Genomic DNA, 18,615 nt, shown 5'->3' on the forward strand with positions numbered 1-18,615 from the left:
TCGGACCGAGACTTGTTCCGCTCCGATCCACGTGCTACTGCGCTAGTCCGTAGATGGACTAGCGTGGATTGAGGAATGGCCCGACGCGTTCCTTTCGTGACGCGACGTGTTTAACACCGAAAAGGGACTAGCGCGGCAACAGCTGGGGAGAAGTCGGATTCTGAGCTGTGGATTCAGTTGGGTCCGTTTGTTTCCTTCGTTCTCTTCCCTTGCCCGTCTCTTGCATCAACACCCCCCCCCTCCACGGCCAATTGATCTGCTTCTGTCCACCGTCGCATCATGGCCTTGCTCGCTTACAATGCCCCGGTCAATTATGACGAACAATTGGACACCTTCAAGGACTTCTTGAAGGGTTTCAAAACCCTCGAGTCGACCTCTGCAACGGCTGCCACCGAGGCCCTTGAAGATCTCCACCTCGATGGGGGCGAGCGCACGAGTGACGAATATGATTTCATGGATGATGCAGAGGATGGGAATGGACAGACGGGGGCGCGCGGTGGGCGCAGGGGTACAAAGCTCAAGTACATGGAGATGTTGCAGGATGTTGCCAATCGCGAGCGACTCAACGTTCTGATAGAGCTGGATGACTTGGTCAAGGTAAGAGATAGTGGGCAATATTTGCGACCTGGCTGAAGTCTTATATTTGCGGGTGTCTAATATGCAAATGGTAGTACGAGAAATCACTTCCGGACGACGTCGACCTCAAACTCGTGGATTCAGTGCAAAAGAATACGAAGCATTATGTCGAAATTTTCTCGCGGGCGGCGGATGCCATCATGCCCCCGGAGACCACCGAGATCTCGTATGATTTACACCGGTGATGGACGTGGGACCTAGCAACTGATTATCGTCACAGATTCAAAGACGATGTCCTCGATGTCATCATGTCGCAACGTGAAAAGCGAAACGAAGCGATGGCCATGGCTCAAGAAGCCGGCATGGACGCCCCTTCGACTGCGTCGATGTTCCCTCCCGAGCTGACTCGCCGATACACACTCAACTTCAAGCCCCTGACGCCGTCCGGGTCGAGCACTGAGCGCGGTTCGAAAGCCCTTGCGGTGCGCCACGTGCGTGCGGACCACATCGGTAGCCTCGTGACCGTCCGTGGTATCGTCACCCGTGTCTCCGACGTCAAGCCCGCCGTCGAGATCAACGCCTATACCTGCGACCGTTGCGGAAGCGAAGTGTTCCAGCCCGTCACCACCAAGCAGTTCATGCCGTTGACGGAATGTCTGTCGGACGAGTGCAAGAAGAACAACGTCAAGGGACAGTTGTTCCTCTCGACTCGTGCGTCCAAGTTCATTCCCTTCCAGGAGGTCAAGATCCAGGAGATGGCGGAACAGGTGCCCGTCGGTCACATCCCCCGGACCATGACCATCCACTGTCACGGATCCCTGACGCGCCAAATGAACCCGGGCGACGTTGCCGACATCGCCGGCATCTTCCTTCCCACGCCTTACACCGGATTCAGGGCCATTCGCGCAGGTCTCCTGACGGACACTTACATGGAGGCTCAACACGTTACTCAACACAAGCAGTCGTACGATGATACGAACATGGACAGCCGAACTTTGCGGAAGATCGAGCAGCACAACAAGTCGGGCAACATGTATGAGTACCTCGCCCGGTCCATTGCGCCTGAGATTTACGGACATCTGGACGTCAAAAAGGCCCTGCTTCTTCTTTTGATTGGCGGTGTCAGTAAGGAAATGGGCGACGGCATGCACATCCGTGGCGACATCAACATCTGCCTGATGGGTGATCCTGGTGTGGCCAAGTCCCAGTTGTTGCGGTATATTACGAAGGTCGCTCCTCGCGGCGTTTACACCACCGGTCGCGGAAGCAGTGGCGTCGGTCTCACGGCGGCTGTCATGCGGGACCCCGTCACGGACGAGATGGTCCTGGAAGGTGGAGCCCTGGTTCTGGCCGACAACGGCATCTGCTGTATTGATGAGTTCGACAAGATGGAGGACGGTGACCGGACCGCCATTCACGAAGTAATGGAACAGCAGACCATCTCGATCTCCAAGGCGGGCATCACCACCACCCTCAACGCACGCACATCGATCCTGGCCGCGGCCAATCCGCTCTACGGCCGATACAACCCCCGCGTGTCGCCGGTCGAGAACATCAACCTTCCGGCCGCCCTGCTTTCGCGTTTCGACGTCATGTTCCTCATTCTCGACACCCCGTCCCGCGACGGCGACGAGGAGCTGGCCAACCACGTCACCTACGTCCACATGCACAACAAGCACCCGGAAACGGAGGACTCGGGCATCATGTTCACCCCCGCCGAAGTTCGCCAGTACGTGGCCAAGGCGCGTACCTTCCGGCCCGTTGTCCCCTCGTCGGTGTCGGACTATATGGTCGGCGCGTACGTGCAGATGCGGAAGCAGCAGAAGAGCGACGAGGCCAGCAAGAAGCAGTTCTCCCACGTCACCCCGCGTACCCTGCTGGGTGTGGTGCGTCTCTCCCAGGCGCTGGCGCGTCTCCGATTCAGCAACGAGGTCATCACGGAGGATGTGGACGAGGCGCTGCGCCTGGTGGACGTCAGTCGTGCCTCGCTGTCCAACGACGGACACTCCGGTCTGGATCACACGCCGACGAGCAAGATCTACAACCTCATCCGCAGCATGCGGGACAGCGGAGCGGCCGTCGTGGGCGACGGGGATGACAGCGCGCTCAGCATGCGCCGGATTCGCGAACGGGTGTTGGCCAAGGGCTTTACTCAAGATCAGCTCAACATGGCACTGGCCGAGTATGAGAGTGTTCTGGTATGTTTTTCTTTCTATCTTTCTCTTGGTTTTTGCCGTGTACTAACAAGTTACTCTAGGTCTGGCAAGTGTCCGAGGACAGCAACCGGCTTATATTCATCGAAGCCGACGACGAGGACATGGATATGTGAGGCGAGATGTGGAATAGAATACATCCTAATATTTATATCCATTGCGCGTTTCGTCTTAGTCTTTTTTTGTTCGGGTCATGGTATGTGAAGTCACGCATGAGGTAGAAATGACCGGTGTTTGGGAGCATAATTCTGCAGGTCTGGAACATGATTTACTAGGTTACTGTTACTGGGATTTACGGAGAATAACATCTGTTCAATGGAACGACTGCATTCATGAAGGAGTGACTATCAAGCTATCTACTCCATCGTATTATAAAACCACCAAGTCACAACCAACGCTATATTGCCTACTTCTCCACCAAACTAAACCAAATACCAAACTCGACGCATCCAACCTCCACATCAATATCCAACCCTTCGCCAACCAGCCCCCTTTCCTCCCATATCAAGAGGGGACAGTCAATCAGGAATCAGGCCAGCCAGCCTCTAAACAGAACACCTCTCCCTAACAGGCACCTCGGCACAGAGATCCGGACCCGCCCCATAAGGATTATTGCAAAGCGTATTACACTCGGTCGACTCGGGCGTGAACACCAAGAACTTATAGTCCGGCATGTTGAGGCGGAACTGCTTCTTGATGTCGTTGTTGTCGGGCGAGGCCTTGTAGCCCGCGCGACAGGCGCAGTGGAAGCGCGTGCCCGTGTTGATGCACGAGGTCGTGATGTCGCAGTGGTTTTGGCCGGACAGCGGGTTGCAGGTGTTGCAGACTGGGGGAGGCTGGTGGGACTCCGTGGGGATGGCGACTGCGGCCGTTGCGGTTGCGAGGAGGAGGGCGAGGGTTGTGAGTTGCATTTTTGCGGTGGGTATTTGTATATATACTTTGTAGTGAAATGAGAAAGGTTTGGATGGAGTATTGAGTTGTAGATTGCTGGATTGATGCTTTGATGGATGGATGGGATAGAGATGTTGATGGTGATGCTCGTGCTGCTTTATATACCTCTTCCTCCTCGCCCCATCTATACCATCACATACTACCATCGAAACCCATTCTATTCTTGGATCCTACAAAATGAGTATCTATCTCCCATCTCGGTCACACACAACCCAAACTTGGCAAGACGTGTATGATCTCACTCCCACTCACTGTACGAGACGCACCTCCAGCCCTATACAATCCCAACCATCCTACGTATCACAGAACGAACCAAGATTAAAAGCCGCAGCCAACACAACCCCTCAAAACGTTCCAATCCAAGCTCAACATCTAAAACATGTCTCTCCGCCATGGACAGTTGCCCAGCGCTGGGGCCCAGATCTGGTTCGTCACCCGGACGCCACAGGCTTCCAGCCTGGCGGTCTCGAATACGAGATCTGGAACATTGCTATGCCTGACTATATTGCCGATGATGACTCGTTGCGGGGTTTGTGGCTAATATGTAATTGAATTATATGGGGTAATAATAGAATATCATGGGGGTTTGGCGGTTGATTCTTCTTTGGGGTCCTGAATGGATTGCTTAGTTTGGTGGTTGTTGGCTGGGTTCGGGGGCGTGATACTGGATGGCCTGATGTTGAGGACTATTAACCCAATAATTGTGGCTGGTTGTGGGCTGGATGTGTGAAACCTTCTTCCATGTTCGTAAATACAGGTGCTCAGGAACTGTTTTATTCTATGTTTGTCTGGATAGACCGGACTCTGAAGCCGCAGCACACAATTGGTTACAGTAGACTGAGTATTACTCTCAAGCATGGTTATTTGACATGACGCAGAGACAGCGAGGAGCTTCTCGTATAGGCAGTATACAATCACGGAACCTAGCAAATGAATGCAATCTAGAAGCGAGCATCACGCTACCTGTCAGATCCGGGTCTTCGATCCAGTCCCCGAGCCGAACAGGGTTATAGCAGGTCTGGAGAACGGCGTACTAAATTTAGGCAAGCTCCCAGACAAATCATCTGGAACAACACCCCGATTGGAGAAAACAAAACAACAGCTCTCATCATCTGATGGCATTACGTATTAGATACACACCACAAGGCTACCCCCATTCCAGATCACCGCCTCACGTCTATAGATGCATCTTCGACGCTTCCGGCTCACCGATCAGATCCAGGAAACTCCCGTGGACCTCATCCGTCAGGTCACTAGCCTGCATGCTCCGCCCCTTGGCGTTGAAGGCGCGCCTCGAACACTCCCGCGTCAGCCCACTGCCCGCCCAAGCAATCAGCAGCAGCGTCGTCGCAGGCGACAACCGCGTGCCCGAGGATTCCAGCTCCGCCTGAACCTCCTGCTGACTATGCGCCGGTTTCGAGGGTTCCTTCTCCCCTGTCTCCCACAGTCCATCGTGGTACGCCGCGCGCCACGCCAGCAGCGTCCCCAAGGAGCCGGTGAGCGTGTCGCCCTGTCCACCGCTGCGCTTCAGCCCGCCAGCGATGTCCGATACCATAGTGCTGATCCCGTTGGAGATGATGTCGTTAGGACCCTTCTGGATGATAGTCACGCCGCCCAGCGCCTTGGACAACCTCTCGCAGGCGTCCGTGGCATTCGGTGCCGGCGTGGGCATGTCGATTCCCAGGGCCTGGGCTAGCCGGCTGAACTCGTTCACGTTGGGCGTCAGAATGCACTCCTTGTATCCAAGAACCAGGTTGGGGTCCTCGGACACGAGGAGGAGCCCGTCTGCGTCGAGGACGAACGGGATGGAGCGGGACCGCGCTTCCTTCATTACCTCCCGGACGACCTTGAGTGCGATGCCGTCGCGGCCGAGGCCGGGGCCGATTACAAGTGCATGGAGACGCGAGAGCATAGCGATGATGGGGCTGGCGAGCGAGCGGGCGTCTGGGTTGGAGTCCTTGACTGTGTCGCTGCTTGCGAGGAATGGGTGGACCATTAGGTTTGGGGAGTAGGACTTGATGACCTGTGGGGTTGTTAGTTTTGCGCTCGAGTGAGGGTGAGGTTGGTGTTGCGTACGGTAGCCGCTGATTGTTGGCAGATAACATGGCTCTGGGGTTTGTCAGTACTGTGGAGATCTCGTAGGCGGGGACGGGGTCAATTGTACCATATCACATCCTGTGGGTCGAGGTTAGTTTTCGTTATTATCGTTGCTGGGGTGTAAAGACAAGCGAGCACGTACCGAGTCTGGCTGAAGCCATAGAAGAAAAGTACGGTGCTCCTGTGTAACTTGGCGGGGTCAGATCATGGGTATGGAGCTTCCGGGAAGTCTACATACTCTGCACATCCTCCGATGACTGCAACGCGTCCATGCTGGCCTGTATACAGTCAATTACTGCTAGAAAGACATGACGAAGAAGGATAGGGTTGCAGAGGGCATACCTTTGTGGAATCGCTCCAGCATGGGAGGCACGATTTGACGCGCCTTCTTGAAGAGAGCCTTGGACGAGGCTGACACCTGATGTGCCTCCATGATGAGCAGCGCTGGTATAGTGGAATTGCTTGATTTAGAAGATTGATGGTAAATGTTACAGAAGGAAAGCAAAAGACGGATTCATGGAATGTTTAAAACAAGTTGTCGAGCGAAGGAGAGTTGACGTTAGGATACCTGGACAAGGATAAAGCGCCGGTGATGTCACCGCCCGGGTGGGGCCTGAACGGAGAATTGTCTCCGCAGTGGATAGTCACGGGCATATGAGCTCGATGTTGGATCATTAAGAGATCATTGATAGGACTTGTTAACTGAATTGTATTGAAAATGGATTGACACCGAGTAAAAGACGCCCCGCGCTTTGCATGCAACCAAAATATGGACATGTAGAGAAAAAGAAAGCCCTCTATGGACATTGTCGCTCGCTGATGCTTGAAATCAAGAAACAAAACCAACCCAGAAAAGAAAAAAAGAAAAGAAAAAACACTAGTAATGATCCAACCGTGTAATGGCATCATCGTGGGTATACCTCAATGATACTCCATGAAGATTTCCAAAAAGTATCAGAGATTTTGTGTGAATGGCAGGAGTCGAGCTCTTTCGAAACTCAGCCCCGCCTGGAAGCCAATGAGGCCAGCCTATTGCGCCGCTCCAATTTCTCCTGCTTTGCAGCAAGCTCTGCCTTCCATTCTTCTTCGTCTTCTCTCCTGGCCGCCTTCAACGCCGCAGCTTCTTCGCGGTCCACATCGTCCAAACCAGCTTCCATGTCGGACGATGCGTCGGAGTAGTAATCATCGTAGTTACCCGCATATTCGCCCTCATCCTCTTCATCTGTTCCCAAGTACTCATCCATTCTGCGTCGACCGCCACGAGACTGCGCATTCCGATCGTTCCCGTTACGTCGACTCGGTAGACCGGCCGTACCACGATATGCAGGCTGAGCAGGGGCCGTTGCCGTTGGCGTTGGTGTTGGTCGGGAAGTACCCCTGTAAGTGGGTTCGGCTGTTTTTGAGGCCAGTTTCTGGAGACCAGGCTTGGCCCCGGACGCAGCACCTGGCCGCTTTCCCAGCTTGGATTCTTTCTCCTTGGCTTGCGCCTCCATCATTCGTTTCTTGCGTTCCATCTTGCTGAGTTTCTCTTTCGGAACGGGCTGATGCTTGAACATGCCGACCTGTGTGGGCGTTTTCTGCTGGAGGTTCTTTGCCTGCGCTATCAAGTCTGCAAAGGAACCTTTGGGAGGAGCCTTCGAAGAGGCTGGGGGTTCTTTCTGAGGCGCCTTCTGAGGAGCTTTCTGAGGCGCCTTCTGAGGTGTGGGCACGCTACTTCCGGTGGTAGCTCTCGCAGGCACCGGTCGTGCGGAGCTAGGTTTTGCGATCGGACGGGGCTTAGACAGCGTCGCTGACGGTAGGGGTCGAGAGGTTAACGGTTTGTTTGAATCCGGAGGCGCTGGCCGTTGGGGACGGGGGAGCTGTGCCTCAGCCTTCCGTTTAATGCCCGAGGCAACTGGATTCTGGTCGGAAGGAGCATTGCGAGATGCGGTGGTCGGCTTACGAGCCTCCGGTTTAGCGGTAGACGAAGAAACAGGTGCCGGTGGAGCGGACGAAGTTGGTGGCATGCGCGCCGGCTGGCCTTTGTCGATCGACGAAAGCACGGAATCGAGGAACTGATAACAAGTCAGGATGGTACTGTCAGTGAGACTCGGGAGATAACCATACACTCATCTTGGGCTGTGTTGTCTGTCACAGGTAAAGAGCACGTTCGAGGAGGATACAGAAGCAAATCACCGTAGGTGGGTCAGTTGACGGGGTAGCTTCATGACTCTTGCGGTTCGACCAAAGGTCAAGATGCGAACTGACTGAATAACAGGCTCCACGCTCTGACACTGCAACCAGAAGATACTGGAAGAAGACAGGAGTGAGGAGGCTGATCAGAGAAGGCTTTGCCAGTGGGTAAAAATAGGTCTCGCCATCCTGTCCTTCTAGAAGTTACCGGTCACGTGAGAGGATGCCAGGGTCATGGCTTAGCTAAGCGGAAGGTCCGGATGCCTGCGCCACAGGGCCCTCGCTTACGGAGAAGACTAAGCCAATGAGCCACACTGGCCAGCCGCAGCGCACTTTTTCTCTCGAGTTTTAGCGGATCGATTCCTGACTTCCTTTTGTCTCCATCGCTAAATATCCCTCCCAGCGAACTCGACGTTTCAGTCTCCGCCCAACTTGCGGTTAAATCGATTGATTCTCGTGTTCTTATTTCATAAACCCGGTAAGTTTTGACATTTACGCCCTTTTGTTATTTCCTAGCCAGTGGTCGCATCGTCGCAAGGGTTTGCTTTTCGAACGACTCGTGTTAACAGAGTTTTGTGCCTCAGATTCAAAATGAAGCACCTCGCCGCTTACCTGCTCCTCGGCCTCGCCGGCAACGAGTCTCCCTCCGCTGCCGACATCAAGGGCGTTCTGTCCGCCGTCGGCATTGACGCCGATGAGGACCGTCTCTCCAAGCTCATCTCCGAGCTTGAGGGCAAGGACATCAACGAGGTTCGTATTTCACAAGAATCGCACACGTAACAGAGTCAACAAATACTAATCCCCCGTGCAGCTGATCGCCCAGGGCTCCGAGAAGCTTGCTTCCGTTCCCTCCGGTGGTGCCGCTGGTGGCGCTGCTGCTGCCCCTGCCGCCGCCGCTGGTGGTGACGCTCCCGCCCAGGAGAAGGAGGAGGAGAAGGAGGAGTCCGATGATGACATGGGCTTCGGTCTCTTCGACTAAGCGTATCGTCTCGTACGAACCTCCAAAAGAAAAATACGGTGATTTATGGGGGCACAGAGGTCTGGCGGTTGTTTTCAGTCTTGGGAGGAAAATCGCTCAGGAAACTGGGCAAGCCTGCATTTTCAGGCTGTTCTGATGCAGTGACGATTCTTGCATACGGGAGCTGGAAAGAGCTTTTAGCTAATACAGATTATCTGACCTCCACCAATTGTTTCCCTCGTAGGTTGAGTATTGATGATAGTTTGACGGCCACTGCGGAGTATAACACTGTATGTGTAGTCGCGCTAGGTTCTAATAACTTAATCTGCAATTGAGCGTACAACCGTATAATTGCGAGACAACCAGTCCATTGATATCGTAGACTCCAGTTGGCCGGGCCCTGGAATAGAATTACCGAATTAGGTTAGAGCGAGCAACTCGATCTTCGAAGATTAGGGCTAATAAAGGGGCAACCCTAATCATCCCACAAGGGTTAGCGTGGTAGGGCTAAACCCGAGCCGTCGCTTAGAAAGTGGCTCCGCCCACCCTCACTCCCATCCCGAGCGCCCTAGCAAAAGTCGAAGCCCGACGAACGTTCATCAGCGACACGACACGACAACCCTTGCCCTTTCGCTTTTCGAGTCCCGATCGGAAAGCGACCTTGAGAGGAAACACATCTGCAGAAATGGCTGACACCGAATACGTGAGTCTTTATATATCCCATGCGACGGTGGAGAGAGGGAGACTAGGTCGCTAACAATTGTCTTGTTTTGCAGAACGCCGAGGAGGCCGCCGGTACGTTTTTTTTACTGCACCAACCCTTTCCTATCCCGTCCGGTCCCATGAATATTCCGATTTGGTTGTGCGATATGTCCTGGGGTGGAAATTTTGCGATGGAAATGGGTTTCGAGATGGATTTGGGATGAAGGATCAGGACCGGATTCAACGATCGGGAGGGACACACATTTCGAAAAGGGACATCAGCGCTGACAGCCATCGCCAACAGAGATCAAGAAGAGAAGACAGTTCCGCAAGTTTTCTTACCGCGGCATTGACCTCGACCAGTATGTGGACTCCGATATTCCTGGCTTGAAATCCGTGCATCCGACCTAAACGAGCGAACCACCGACGATTGCGTGCATATTGGGGGAATCACCGTTGAGGGATAGGATGCACAGGATCATCCCATGCTATGGAATCTGTCATGATGGATAGTTTCTTTTCTAACATCGTCAGGCTCCTCGACCTCTCCTCCGAACAGCTCCGTGATGTCGTGCACGCCCGTGCCCGCCGCAGGTTCAACCGTGGCCTGAAGCGCAAGCCCATGGGCCTGATCAAGAAGCTCCGCAAGGCCAAGCAGGAGGCTCCCGCCAACGAGAAGCCCGAGCTCGTCAAGACCCACCTCCGTAACATGATCGTTGTCCCCGAGATGATCGGCAGCGTTGTCGGTATCTACTCCGGCAAGGAGTTCAACCAGGTCGAAGTCAAGCCCGAGATGGTTGGCCACTACCTGGGAGAATTCTCCATCTCATAGTATGTTCTCCCTTTTCACCCTAGGATTGGCAGAAAAAAAAAGAAGAAAGAAGGGAATTAACAATCCTATAGCAAGCCCGTCAAGCACGGTCGTCCCGGTATCGGTGCCACCCACTCTTCCCGTTTCATTCCCCTCAAGTAAACTGGGAATCAGTCGGTTTGCGGTGTCGCGTGGAGGAATCAGGCGTCCGGATGTGCTGGGAGAAGAAAACAAAAATGGGTGGATACCATTTGCGTTGTCTATATGGGTCCATCGTCTACTTGTATGTCAAGTGCGGGTCAGCTGTTTGCATCTCAATATAAGGTCTTTTGTCGGCATGTGAACGAACTGAACTGAACTGATGATCCGCCTCATACATATTGGGGCGGAGATGCCTTCCTGAGATGGGGGTGTCTTAATTTAACGAACCTTTCAGTGTATTGAATTATAAAGACCTAGGTATCTGTATCTACCTGTAGACGCCAACAGAAGGGCTTCTGTCCAACACGTTCTACCCTCAAACCACCCGCTCATCCTAATCCTACAAAGTGTATATAGTCTTCTAAGCAACGACTATTTACCCCCCTCCCCCTCAATAACACCCCCAACCAACCTCCCCACCTTCTCCCACTCCCTCCCAATCTCCACCCCCATCCTCCCAGGCTCAATCCCATTCCTCACAAACTCCCCCTGCACCTCCCCAAACGCGCTCCCAACCACCCCCCTAAACCCAGGCACCGCACAAGCAGCACCCTCCCCGACAACAAGCCCCCTCAACACCGACCAAATAACCAGCCCAAGATTCAACCCCAGCCTCTCAACAGCCGCCCGCACCTCCTTCTCACCCCCATCCCCAGCTCCAACTCCACCCTCCCCACCCTGCGACAAATGAATCGCCAACTTCGCCAGCGCCCAAGCATGAACCGCCCGGATAGGATGCCCCACAAACGGGTACACGACAGGATCAACGCGCACGTAGCGCACAGCAGCGTGCGCAAACGCAGCGTAAAACATCCCAGCCGAGAGAAGCGAGGCTATCAACTCATCCCGAAGCGCGACGATAGGCTGGCTGGTTATAGGGCACGACGTGGATGTGTTAACTTCGCGCAGCGCGGACTGTAGTCTTTCGACTCTCCTAACAGGATCGTCATCGTTGGAGGTACTCGCCGGGGTAGACCGCAGTATCTTGAACGCTTCCATGCCCTGCTGCTGCTCCTGTTGGCCCTCATCTTGGGCAGAAGACGAACATTTCGAACAAGCGCAGTCAAAGAAATACCGCTCACGAAGCTCCTGCCTGCGCAGCTGGGTCGGGTTCGTCGTATCGACGTAGGAGATAAAGACCTGCTCGTCGTTCGAGATTGGACGCACAGCTTTGACGAAGAGTTCGGCGCCGTCGAAGCCTGCTACTGCGTTGTAGGCGCAGCTGTGGTTGATGAGTGCTGCGTAGGGGTGCAGGTAGAGGCCTATGCGGTCGTATTGGGCGTTTGTTAGGTTGAAGGAGTTTAGATCCAGCTGTTTTTGTTAGTTTTATCTCGTTTCCTCTTCGTTTTTAATAGCACGTATACTACAGGTGGAAGAAAAGAAAAAATAAAAGGAAAAACAAACCTTAGCACCAACCCCACAGATCTCCTCCTCGCCCATCCCACCCCCAGAATAAGCACCAACAGCCTTCGCAGACAGCGAAATACGCTCCCACTGCCGCGGACTCTCCGCCCTGATAGCCGCCTCGTGCGTCTCCAGCTGCGCGAAGCGGTCCAGTTCCGCGGGAACGTACTTCCCGCGTTGAACACGCTGGACGATGCGAAGGAGAGCGCGGGCGTTGTTGGGCAACACGCGGGGGGTTAGTTTCTTGAAGGTTGGACACTCGAGGGAGTGGGCGAGTTTCCAGTCTTTGGATTGGCATGTCTGTGTTTCTTGTTTCAGTGTCGGGGTTCCTGCCTTTGATTTGGGGGGGAGGGAGAAGGTAGATACATAGATAGATGTGAAAACTATCTACATCGAAAGTGAGATAGTACTAACCCTATCGCAATACCTCACAACCCGACACCCCGTACACGCCCGTAATGTTACATCATCACTATCACCACCAAGATACCTCCTCCCAAAACACCCAGAGCACGTATCCTCCAGCCGCTCCGTATCCAGAACCGCAACGAAGGGCGTCTTGATATTCAGGACGTCCCCGCCGGCGGGGATGGCTTTGGTAGCGAAGAGGCCTTGGCCGAGGCCGTTGGGGGCTGGGCCGGGTGTGGTGTTTGTGTAGACTCCTGGGAGGTCGTTGTTGTTGTTGTTGTTGTTGTTGTTGTCATTGTCGGTTGGGGGCATGGTTGGTGTTTGAGTTTCATGGGAATTTGATATGATTGAGTTGTCACTATGTATGTATGGATGTATTTGATGGACTAGGCGATGAAGAGAAGAAAATGATTCGTTGGATTGGGGCGATTAGTCATTACCTTATCTCTCTGCGGATATTGGACTTGAGGGCAAGTTGGACGGGCAAGTTACTTCAGTTCATGTCTTCTAAGTATGCTCAAGTGCAGTATACAAACAGTAAGATCACTTCATATGCGAGTTGAGATTGGCTAAATCACTACACTAATAATATACACATCAAAATCTGAATATGATGAAAACAGCAGATCGAGTCATCCAACATTCATTCCTCTCCAGGACAATGTCGGTCTACACCTTCTCGACGCCATCAAGAAAGAGGGGTAATGAACAATTGCTAAAGGGAACGGAGTAAAAAAAAAAAGAAAAAAAAAAAATTTGAAAAGAAAAGAGAAAAAAGAAAATGCACCAAACCACATGAACCAAAATCCTCATATCCGCTTTTGCTTCATCCAGGACGGAAACAGCAGGCAAGACTTATATCAACATGCCCACACCTGCTACGCCAAGCAAGGCGGTCTTTCGAAACAGAGAACAACAGTAAATCGCCGATGATTATATCTATAAGGGAATAATAAACACTTTTGCTTTGCTTTTGTTTACATCATCTTGGTGCCGGCGAAGTCGGACCAGCTGCGGACCTCGGAGGGGATACCCTCGGCGCGAGGCAGCTTCTGGCTCATAGCCTGGGCGAAGAGGAGAGCAGTCTAAAGAGGATTAGCATATAGTCACGATGGATAAAAGGACGGTTCGGTTAGTCTTACCTTGGTCTCCATGAAGAGAGGCACGCCAAAGTCAACGGCGTTACGTCTCATGACGTAGTCCTCGTCGACCAGGGTCTTGCCGCGGGTCTTGGCGAGGTTGAAAGTACCGTGGATGTTGTACTTCTGGAACACCTCACGGAGAGCACGCTTGTCCTTCTTGGGGAACTCGATGACCTGCACGGAAGCGTCCTTGGCGGTGGACTCGATGTGAGCCTTGACGTCGGGGCTGGCAGCGAAGAACTTGAAGCCCAGAGGGTTGAGGTACTCGACGATCTGGACCAGAGCGGGGTTGTTGATGTCGCCGCCAAGCAGGATACCCTCACCGGGCTCAGGCACGCGGAAGTTCATGGTCGACTGCAGGGAAGCCCAGTAGGCCTCGACGAGGTCCTTACCGAAGCAGGCAATCTCACCGGTACTGGCCATCTCGACGCCCAGGAAGGGGTCGGCACCGGCCAGACGGGTCCAGCTGAACTGGGGCACCTTGGTGGCCAGGTAGTCACGCTTGGTGGTCATCAGGTCGGTGGGCTCGGGGACGTCACGGCCAACCAGGGCCTTGGTGGCAACATCGATGAAGTTGGTGCCCAGAACCTTGGAGGCGAAGGGGAACGAACGAGAAGCACGCAGGTTGCACTCGATGACCTTCAGCTCGGGCTGGGCGCCCTCCTGGTCGGCCTTGATGATCTGCATGTTGAAGGGACCGGTGATGTTCCAGGCCTTGGCAACCTTCTCGGCGATCTCCTTGACGCGGGCCATGATGGACTCGTCCAGGTTGGCGGGAGGAAGGACAAGGGTGGCGTCACCGGAGTGCACACCGGCGGGCTCGACGTGCTCACTGACAGCGTGCAGGATCAGCTTGCCGTTCGAGGCAACACCGTCGACATCGATCTCCTCAGCGCCCTCGATGAACTTGGTGATCACGACGGGGTGGTCAGGCGAGACAGCGCTGGCATTCAGAAGCTTCTCCTTGAGCTCATCCTGGCTGTAGATGACGTTCATGGCCGCACCGGACAGGACGTAACTGGGACGGACCAGCACGGGGTAGCCAACAGAGTCGGCGAAGCGCTCGGCCTCGGCCACGGAAGTAAGCTCCTTCCAGGCGGGCTGATCAACACCGATGCTGTCCAGGATCTGCGAGAACTTGTGACGGTCCTCGGCGTTGTCGATGTCCTTGGGGTTGGTACCCAGGACATGAGCACCGCCAGTCTCCTGCAGGCGGAGGGCAATGTTCTGCGGCAGCTGGCCACCGACAGAGACAACGACACCGCTGGCGGCCTCGAGCTCGTAGATATCCATGACACGCTCGTAGCTGAGCTCCTCGAAGTACAGCTTGTCGGCGGTGTCGAAATCAGTGGAGTAGGTCTCGGGGTTGTAGTTGATCATGACCGTCTTCTTGTCCATGTTCTTCAGGGACAGAGTGGCGTTGACCGCACACCAGTCGAACTCGACGGAGCTACCGATACGGTACACACCGCTGCCGAGGATGATGATTCCGTGGTCATCGAAGCTGACGTCGTGAGAGGAGGCGTTGTAGGTGGTGTAGAGGTAGTTGGTGTCGGCAGGGAACTCCGCAGCCAGGGTGTCAATCTTCTTCACCCACGGGCGGATACCGAAGCTGGTACGGCGGGCGCGGACATCGTCCTCAGACGAGCCGACCAGAAGGGCGATCTGCTTGTCGGAGAATCCGAGCTTCTTGGCCTTCAGCATGGTCTCGTGCTGGACGCCGAAGAGGCTGCCGATCTCCTTGAGCTCGTGGTGGCAGTCAACGATGTTCTGCAGCTTGTACAGGAACCACTTGTCGATCTTGGACAGCTCGTGGACCTTGTCCACGGAGTAGCCCTCGTGGAGCATGGCCTGGCCGACGGCCAACCAACGGCGGTCAGTGGGGTTCTTCAGGACGTCGTCGAGGTTCTCGAAGTGATCACCCTGGAAACCGAGGAATTTAGGGTCAACCTGGCGGATGGCCTTCTGGATCGACTCCTCGAAGGTACGGCCAATGGCCATAACCTCACCAACGGACTTCATGGCGCTACCAATGTCGCGGTTGACATGCTGGAACTTGCTCAGATCCCACCGGGGGATCTTGGTGACGATGTAGTCCAGACTGGGCTCGAAGTTGGCAGTGGTGGTCTTGGTCACGGCATTGGGCAGCTCGGGGAGGGTGTGGCCCAGGCCGATCTTGGCGGCCGTGTAGGCCAGGGGGTAACCGGTCGCCTTGGAGGCCAGGGCAGACGAACGCGAGAGACGCGCGTTGACCTCAATGACACGGTAGTCCAGACCATCGGGCTGCAGGGCGTACTGGACGTTGCATTCACCGACGACACCAAGGTGGCGAACGATCTTGATGGCAGCGGTACGCAGCATGTGGTACTCCTCATCGGACAGAGTCTGACTGGGGGCAACGACGATACTGTCACCGGTGTGGATACCCAGCGGGTCGAAGTTCTCCATGTTGCAGACCGTGATGCAGTTGTTGGCGGCGTCCCGAACAACCTCATACTCGACCTCCTTCCAGCCTCGCAGAGACTTCTCGACCAGAATCTGAGGGGACAGGGTCAAGGAGCGCGACGACAAGTTCTTCAACTCCTCGGGGTTGTTGGCGAAACCGGAACCCAGACCACCCAGAGCGTACGCAGAGCGAACAATGATGGGGTAGCCGACGGACTCGGCGGCCTGCAGGGCCTCGTCGACGGTACCGACGGCAATGGACTCGGCGATAGGGATATCAATCTCGTTCAAGGCCTTGGCGAAAAGGTCACGATCCTCGCTGGTCTCCAGAGTCTTGATGCTGGTACCCAGGACACGGACACCATGACGCTCGAAGAGACCCATGCGGTTCATCTGCACACCCAAGTTCAGGGCGGTCTGACCACCGAAGGAGAGGAAGATGCCATCGGGCTGCTCGCGCTCAATGACGTAGCTCACGTACTCCGGGGTGACGGGGAGGTAGTAAACCTGATCGGCGAGCTTGTGATCGGTTTGAATGGTAGCAATGTTGGGGTTGATGAGGACCGATTCGACACCGGCTTCCTTGAGGGCCTTCAGGGCTTGGGAACCTGTAGTTAAAGGACAGGGTCAGTCATTATCCAGACAATCTGTTTATTCTTCATTTTTTTTCTTTCTTCTTCCTCTGTTGGTCTTGTGCCCTTATCAAATCAATTCTTCCAACACCCTCAGGTGTTCTCCACATCAACTCTTCGAAAAGGCCGATGATCGGAACCCTTCACTCCCAAGGGCGAAGAAAGAAGAGAAAAGAAGCAACTCAACGCAAATATTCCCCATCCTCAATAGCCCGAAATAACTTACCCGAATAATCAAATTCACCAGCCTGACCAATACTCAGACCACCACTACCGATGACGAGCACCTTCTTGACATCGACAAGACCGCTGCTAGGCTTGACGGCACCGCTAGCGAGGTAGCTCTCAGCGGAGGGAGCCTCAGAAGCCAGACGACGCAGAGCGCTGGAGAACGAGCGCAGCTGCTGGGGACGCCATGGCGAAGCAGTCTTCTGCTGCAACCGCAGGTTCGCCGCCGTGGACCGGACAGTCGTCGTCTGGGAGGAGAAAGCGCGCAGAGAGAGGGCGGAGCGGCGGGAATCGGCCACACAGCGCTGCCGCAAAAGAGCGGACGTAGCCTGCCCGCAACGCGCGGCGAGAACCATATTTGCGCACCGCGCGGGGGAACGGAAAAATTAGAAAATTAAAAGGTGTAAAATGAAGGAGTCAATTCGACCCGACGAAGGATGGTCTTGCTCCTTTTTTTCTGAACTTGGGATTTGTCCCGCGGATGGTCTCGAGAGGGAGGGAGGTGTTGAAGTTGCGTGTTTTCTAGGACAGAAAAAATTCAGGTCCTTTTTTAGCCCTCGATCGGCCTAGGTTGATCCCTTCTTGTCCCGCTTTTATGCCACACGCCCAATTGCCCCGGAGAGGACGAAGAGGTCAAGGTGGATAGAGGAAATGGCCTAGCGTACAAGTCGAAAGGGAGGAACAGAAGAAGCACGAGGATGCGACTAACAAGGAGAGGAGAGAAAATTAGAGGAAGAGGGAAAAAGGTCAAGGGCAAATAAAAAAGAAAAGAAAAACCTTGGTAGCGGCGATGAGTCAATGGGTTGGGATGACCCTCTTTGGAAAAAAAAGCGGAGCCAGAAGAGAAAAAAAAAAAAAAGAGAGAGTCGGGATAGCGAGTTGACGCGAGTTGGACAAGGAACGTCCCGAAGAGTGGAAATTTCCTAACCAAAACCAATAGAGCCAAACTTTTGGCAGGGACCGCTAAGCGTTCCGGTCTGCGGAGCTTGCATTATTCGGATGAGGTCAGCTGCGTCTATCACCGCCTGTATCTTCCACCAATGAGATATATCTAACTGATGGAAATCCAGGACAAACGCCTCCCTTACCTAATATTCCCTGCATAACTTTTCAACCACCGCTACAGGATTCTGTATCCATCCCTCCAGCTAGCCTCGGACTCAGTGTTGAGTGTTGAATCCTCATTGGTATTGGTCTATGCGAGTTGACCGAATTGTGTTTAAACTACCGCCATGACTTCACTGTGGCTCGCTAACCCTAATTGATAGTAACTAACCCCTCAATCTCTCATCCGGAGCAAACCGAGAAATGTGTATCCGTTAGTTGTACTCATTAGTAGTTAGTTACTAGGTCGGTAGTTAGTACTCTGTAATTAGTGACTCAGACCTTTATGACGATGATGACAGTGGAGCCCATGGAGGTAGACAGTGGACACTAGTGAAAATATTCTCTGCCGCACGGCTTCTATAAGTTTGTGTTTTTCTTACTACGAGGACTGATTACTCTACCCATATACACCATACCTTGGTATATCAGGTTACCATCTGAGTTAGATATAAGTTAGATACATACGTGTGAATCCTCAAAGCAACTGCTACGAAGACTTTCTTTCACTGGGAAAAGAAAAAAAAATAAATCAATAAGTACAATAGTAAGAAAACAGGAAAAAGATACA

At 53.8% G+C, this 18,615-nt stretch overlaps 8 protein-coding genes across 8 annotated transcripts; 3 read left to right on the forward strand and 5 right to left on the reverse strand.

The window, feature by feature from the left end:
* Positions 1-279: 279 nt before the first annotated feature.
* P168DRAFT_283581 (DNA replication licensing factor MCM7) lies at positions 280-2,905 on the forward strand (the record flags this gene model as incomplete). The annotated part of the gene is made up of 4 exons (XM_024836063.1): positions 280-597; positions 672-802; positions 857-2,774; positions 2,834-2,905. 4 exons carry the CDS (start codon positions 280-282, stop codon positions 2,903-2,905), a joined length of 2,439 nt encoding a protein of 812 aa, XP_024691432.1.
* A 429-nt stretch (positions 2,906-3,334) lies between these two features.
* On the reverse strand, positions 3,335-3,622 carry P168DRAFT_226027 (putative adhesin; the record flags this gene model as incomplete). The annotated part of the gene is made up of 1 exon (XM_024833117.1): positions 3,335-3,622. A coding segment is annotated over one exon (288 nt), but the record flags the coding sequence as incomplete, so codon positions are not given.
* Positions 3,623-4,917: 1,295 nt separating this feature from the next.
* On the reverse strand, positions 4,918-6,270 carry P168DRAFT_320379 (ATP-dependent (S)-NAD(P)H-hydrate dehydratase; the record flags this gene model as incomplete). Its single annotated transcript, XM_024840363.1, has 6 exons — positions 4,918-5,763; positions 5,817-5,849; positions 5,905-5,915; positions 5,980-6,026; positions 6,076-6,115; positions 6,180-6,270. 6 exons carry the CDS (start codon positions 6,268-6,270, stop codon positions 4,918-4,920), a joined length of 1,068 nt encoding a protein of 355 aa, XP_024691434.1.
* A 144-nt stretch (positions 6,271-6,414) lies between these two features.
* On the reverse strand, positions 6,415-8,164 carry P168DRAFT_192136 (uncharacterized protein). The gene is made up of 2 exons (XM_024833029.1): positions 7,944-8,164; positions 6,415-7,891 (listed from the first exon to the last, which is right to left on the reverse strand). Exons 1-2 carry the CDS (start codon positions 7,947-7,949, stop codon positions 6,836-6,838), a joined length of 1,062 nt encoding a protein of 353 aa, XP_024691435.1. The 5' UTR covers positions 7,950-8,164; the 3' UTR covers positions 6,415-6,835.
* Positions 8,165-8,400: 236 nt separating this feature from the next.
* aspf8 (ribosomal protein P2) lies at positions 8,401-9,193 on the forward strand. Its single transcript, XM_024838988.1, has 2 exons — positions 8,401-8,759; positions 8,821-9,193. Exons 1-2 carry the CDS (start codon positions 8,601-8,603, stop codon positions 8,986-8,988), a joined length of 327 nt encoding a protein of 108 aa, XP_024691436.1. The 5' UTR covers positions 8,401-8,600; the 3' UTR covers positions 8,989-9,193.
* Positions 9,194-9,634: 441 nt separating this feature from the next.
* On the forward strand, positions 9,635-10,963 carry P168DRAFT_291951 (40S ribosomal protein uS19). The gene is made up of 5 exons (XM_024837499.1): positions 9,635-9,670; positions 9,744-9,762; positions 9,974-10,031; positions 10,204-10,500; positions 10,573-10,963. Exons 1-5 carry the CDS (start codon positions 9,653-9,655, stop codon positions 10,640-10,642), a joined length of 462 nt encoding a protein of 153 aa, XP_024691437.1. The 5' UTR covers positions 9,635-9,652; the 3' UTR covers positions 10,643-10,963.
* A 90-nt stretch (positions 10,964-11,053) lies between these two features.
* Positions 11,054-12,805, reverse strand: P168DRAFT_272398 (S-adenosylmethionine-dependent methyltransferase; the record flags this gene model as incomplete). The annotated part of the gene is made up of 3 exons (XM_024835318.1): positions 11,054-11,992; positions 12,086-12,385; positions 12,500-12,805. The coding sequence occupies 3 exons, from the start codon at positions 12,803-12,805 to the stop codon at positions 11,054-11,056; spliced, it is 1,545 nt and encodes a 514-aa protein (XP_024691438.1).
* A 242-nt stretch (positions 12,806-13,047) lies between these two features.
* On the reverse strand, positions 13,048-17,730 carry P168DRAFT_256567 (carbamoyl-phosphate synthase (glutamine-hydrolyzing) CPA2). Its single transcript, XM_024834524.1, has 3 exons — positions 16,939-17,730; positions 13,636-16,688; positions 13,048-13,578 (listed from the first exon to the last, which is right to left on the reverse strand). Exons 1-3 carry the CDS (start codon positions 17,294-17,296, stop codon positions 13,471-13,473), a joined length of 3,519 nt encoding a protein of 1,172 aa, XP_024691439.1. The 5' UTR covers positions 17,297-17,730; the 3' UTR covers positions 13,048-13,470.
* Between the last annotated feature and the right edge of the window lie 885 nt (positions 17,731-18,615).

The sequence above is a fragment of the Aspergillus campestris genome (assembly GCF_002847485.1).
Source record: "Aspergillus campestris IBT 28561 chromosome Unknown P168scaffold_9, whole genome shotgun sequence".
Lineage (NCBI taxonomy): Eukaryota > Fungi > Ascomycota > Eurotiomycetes > Eurotiales > Aspergillaceae > Aspergillus > Aspergillus campestris.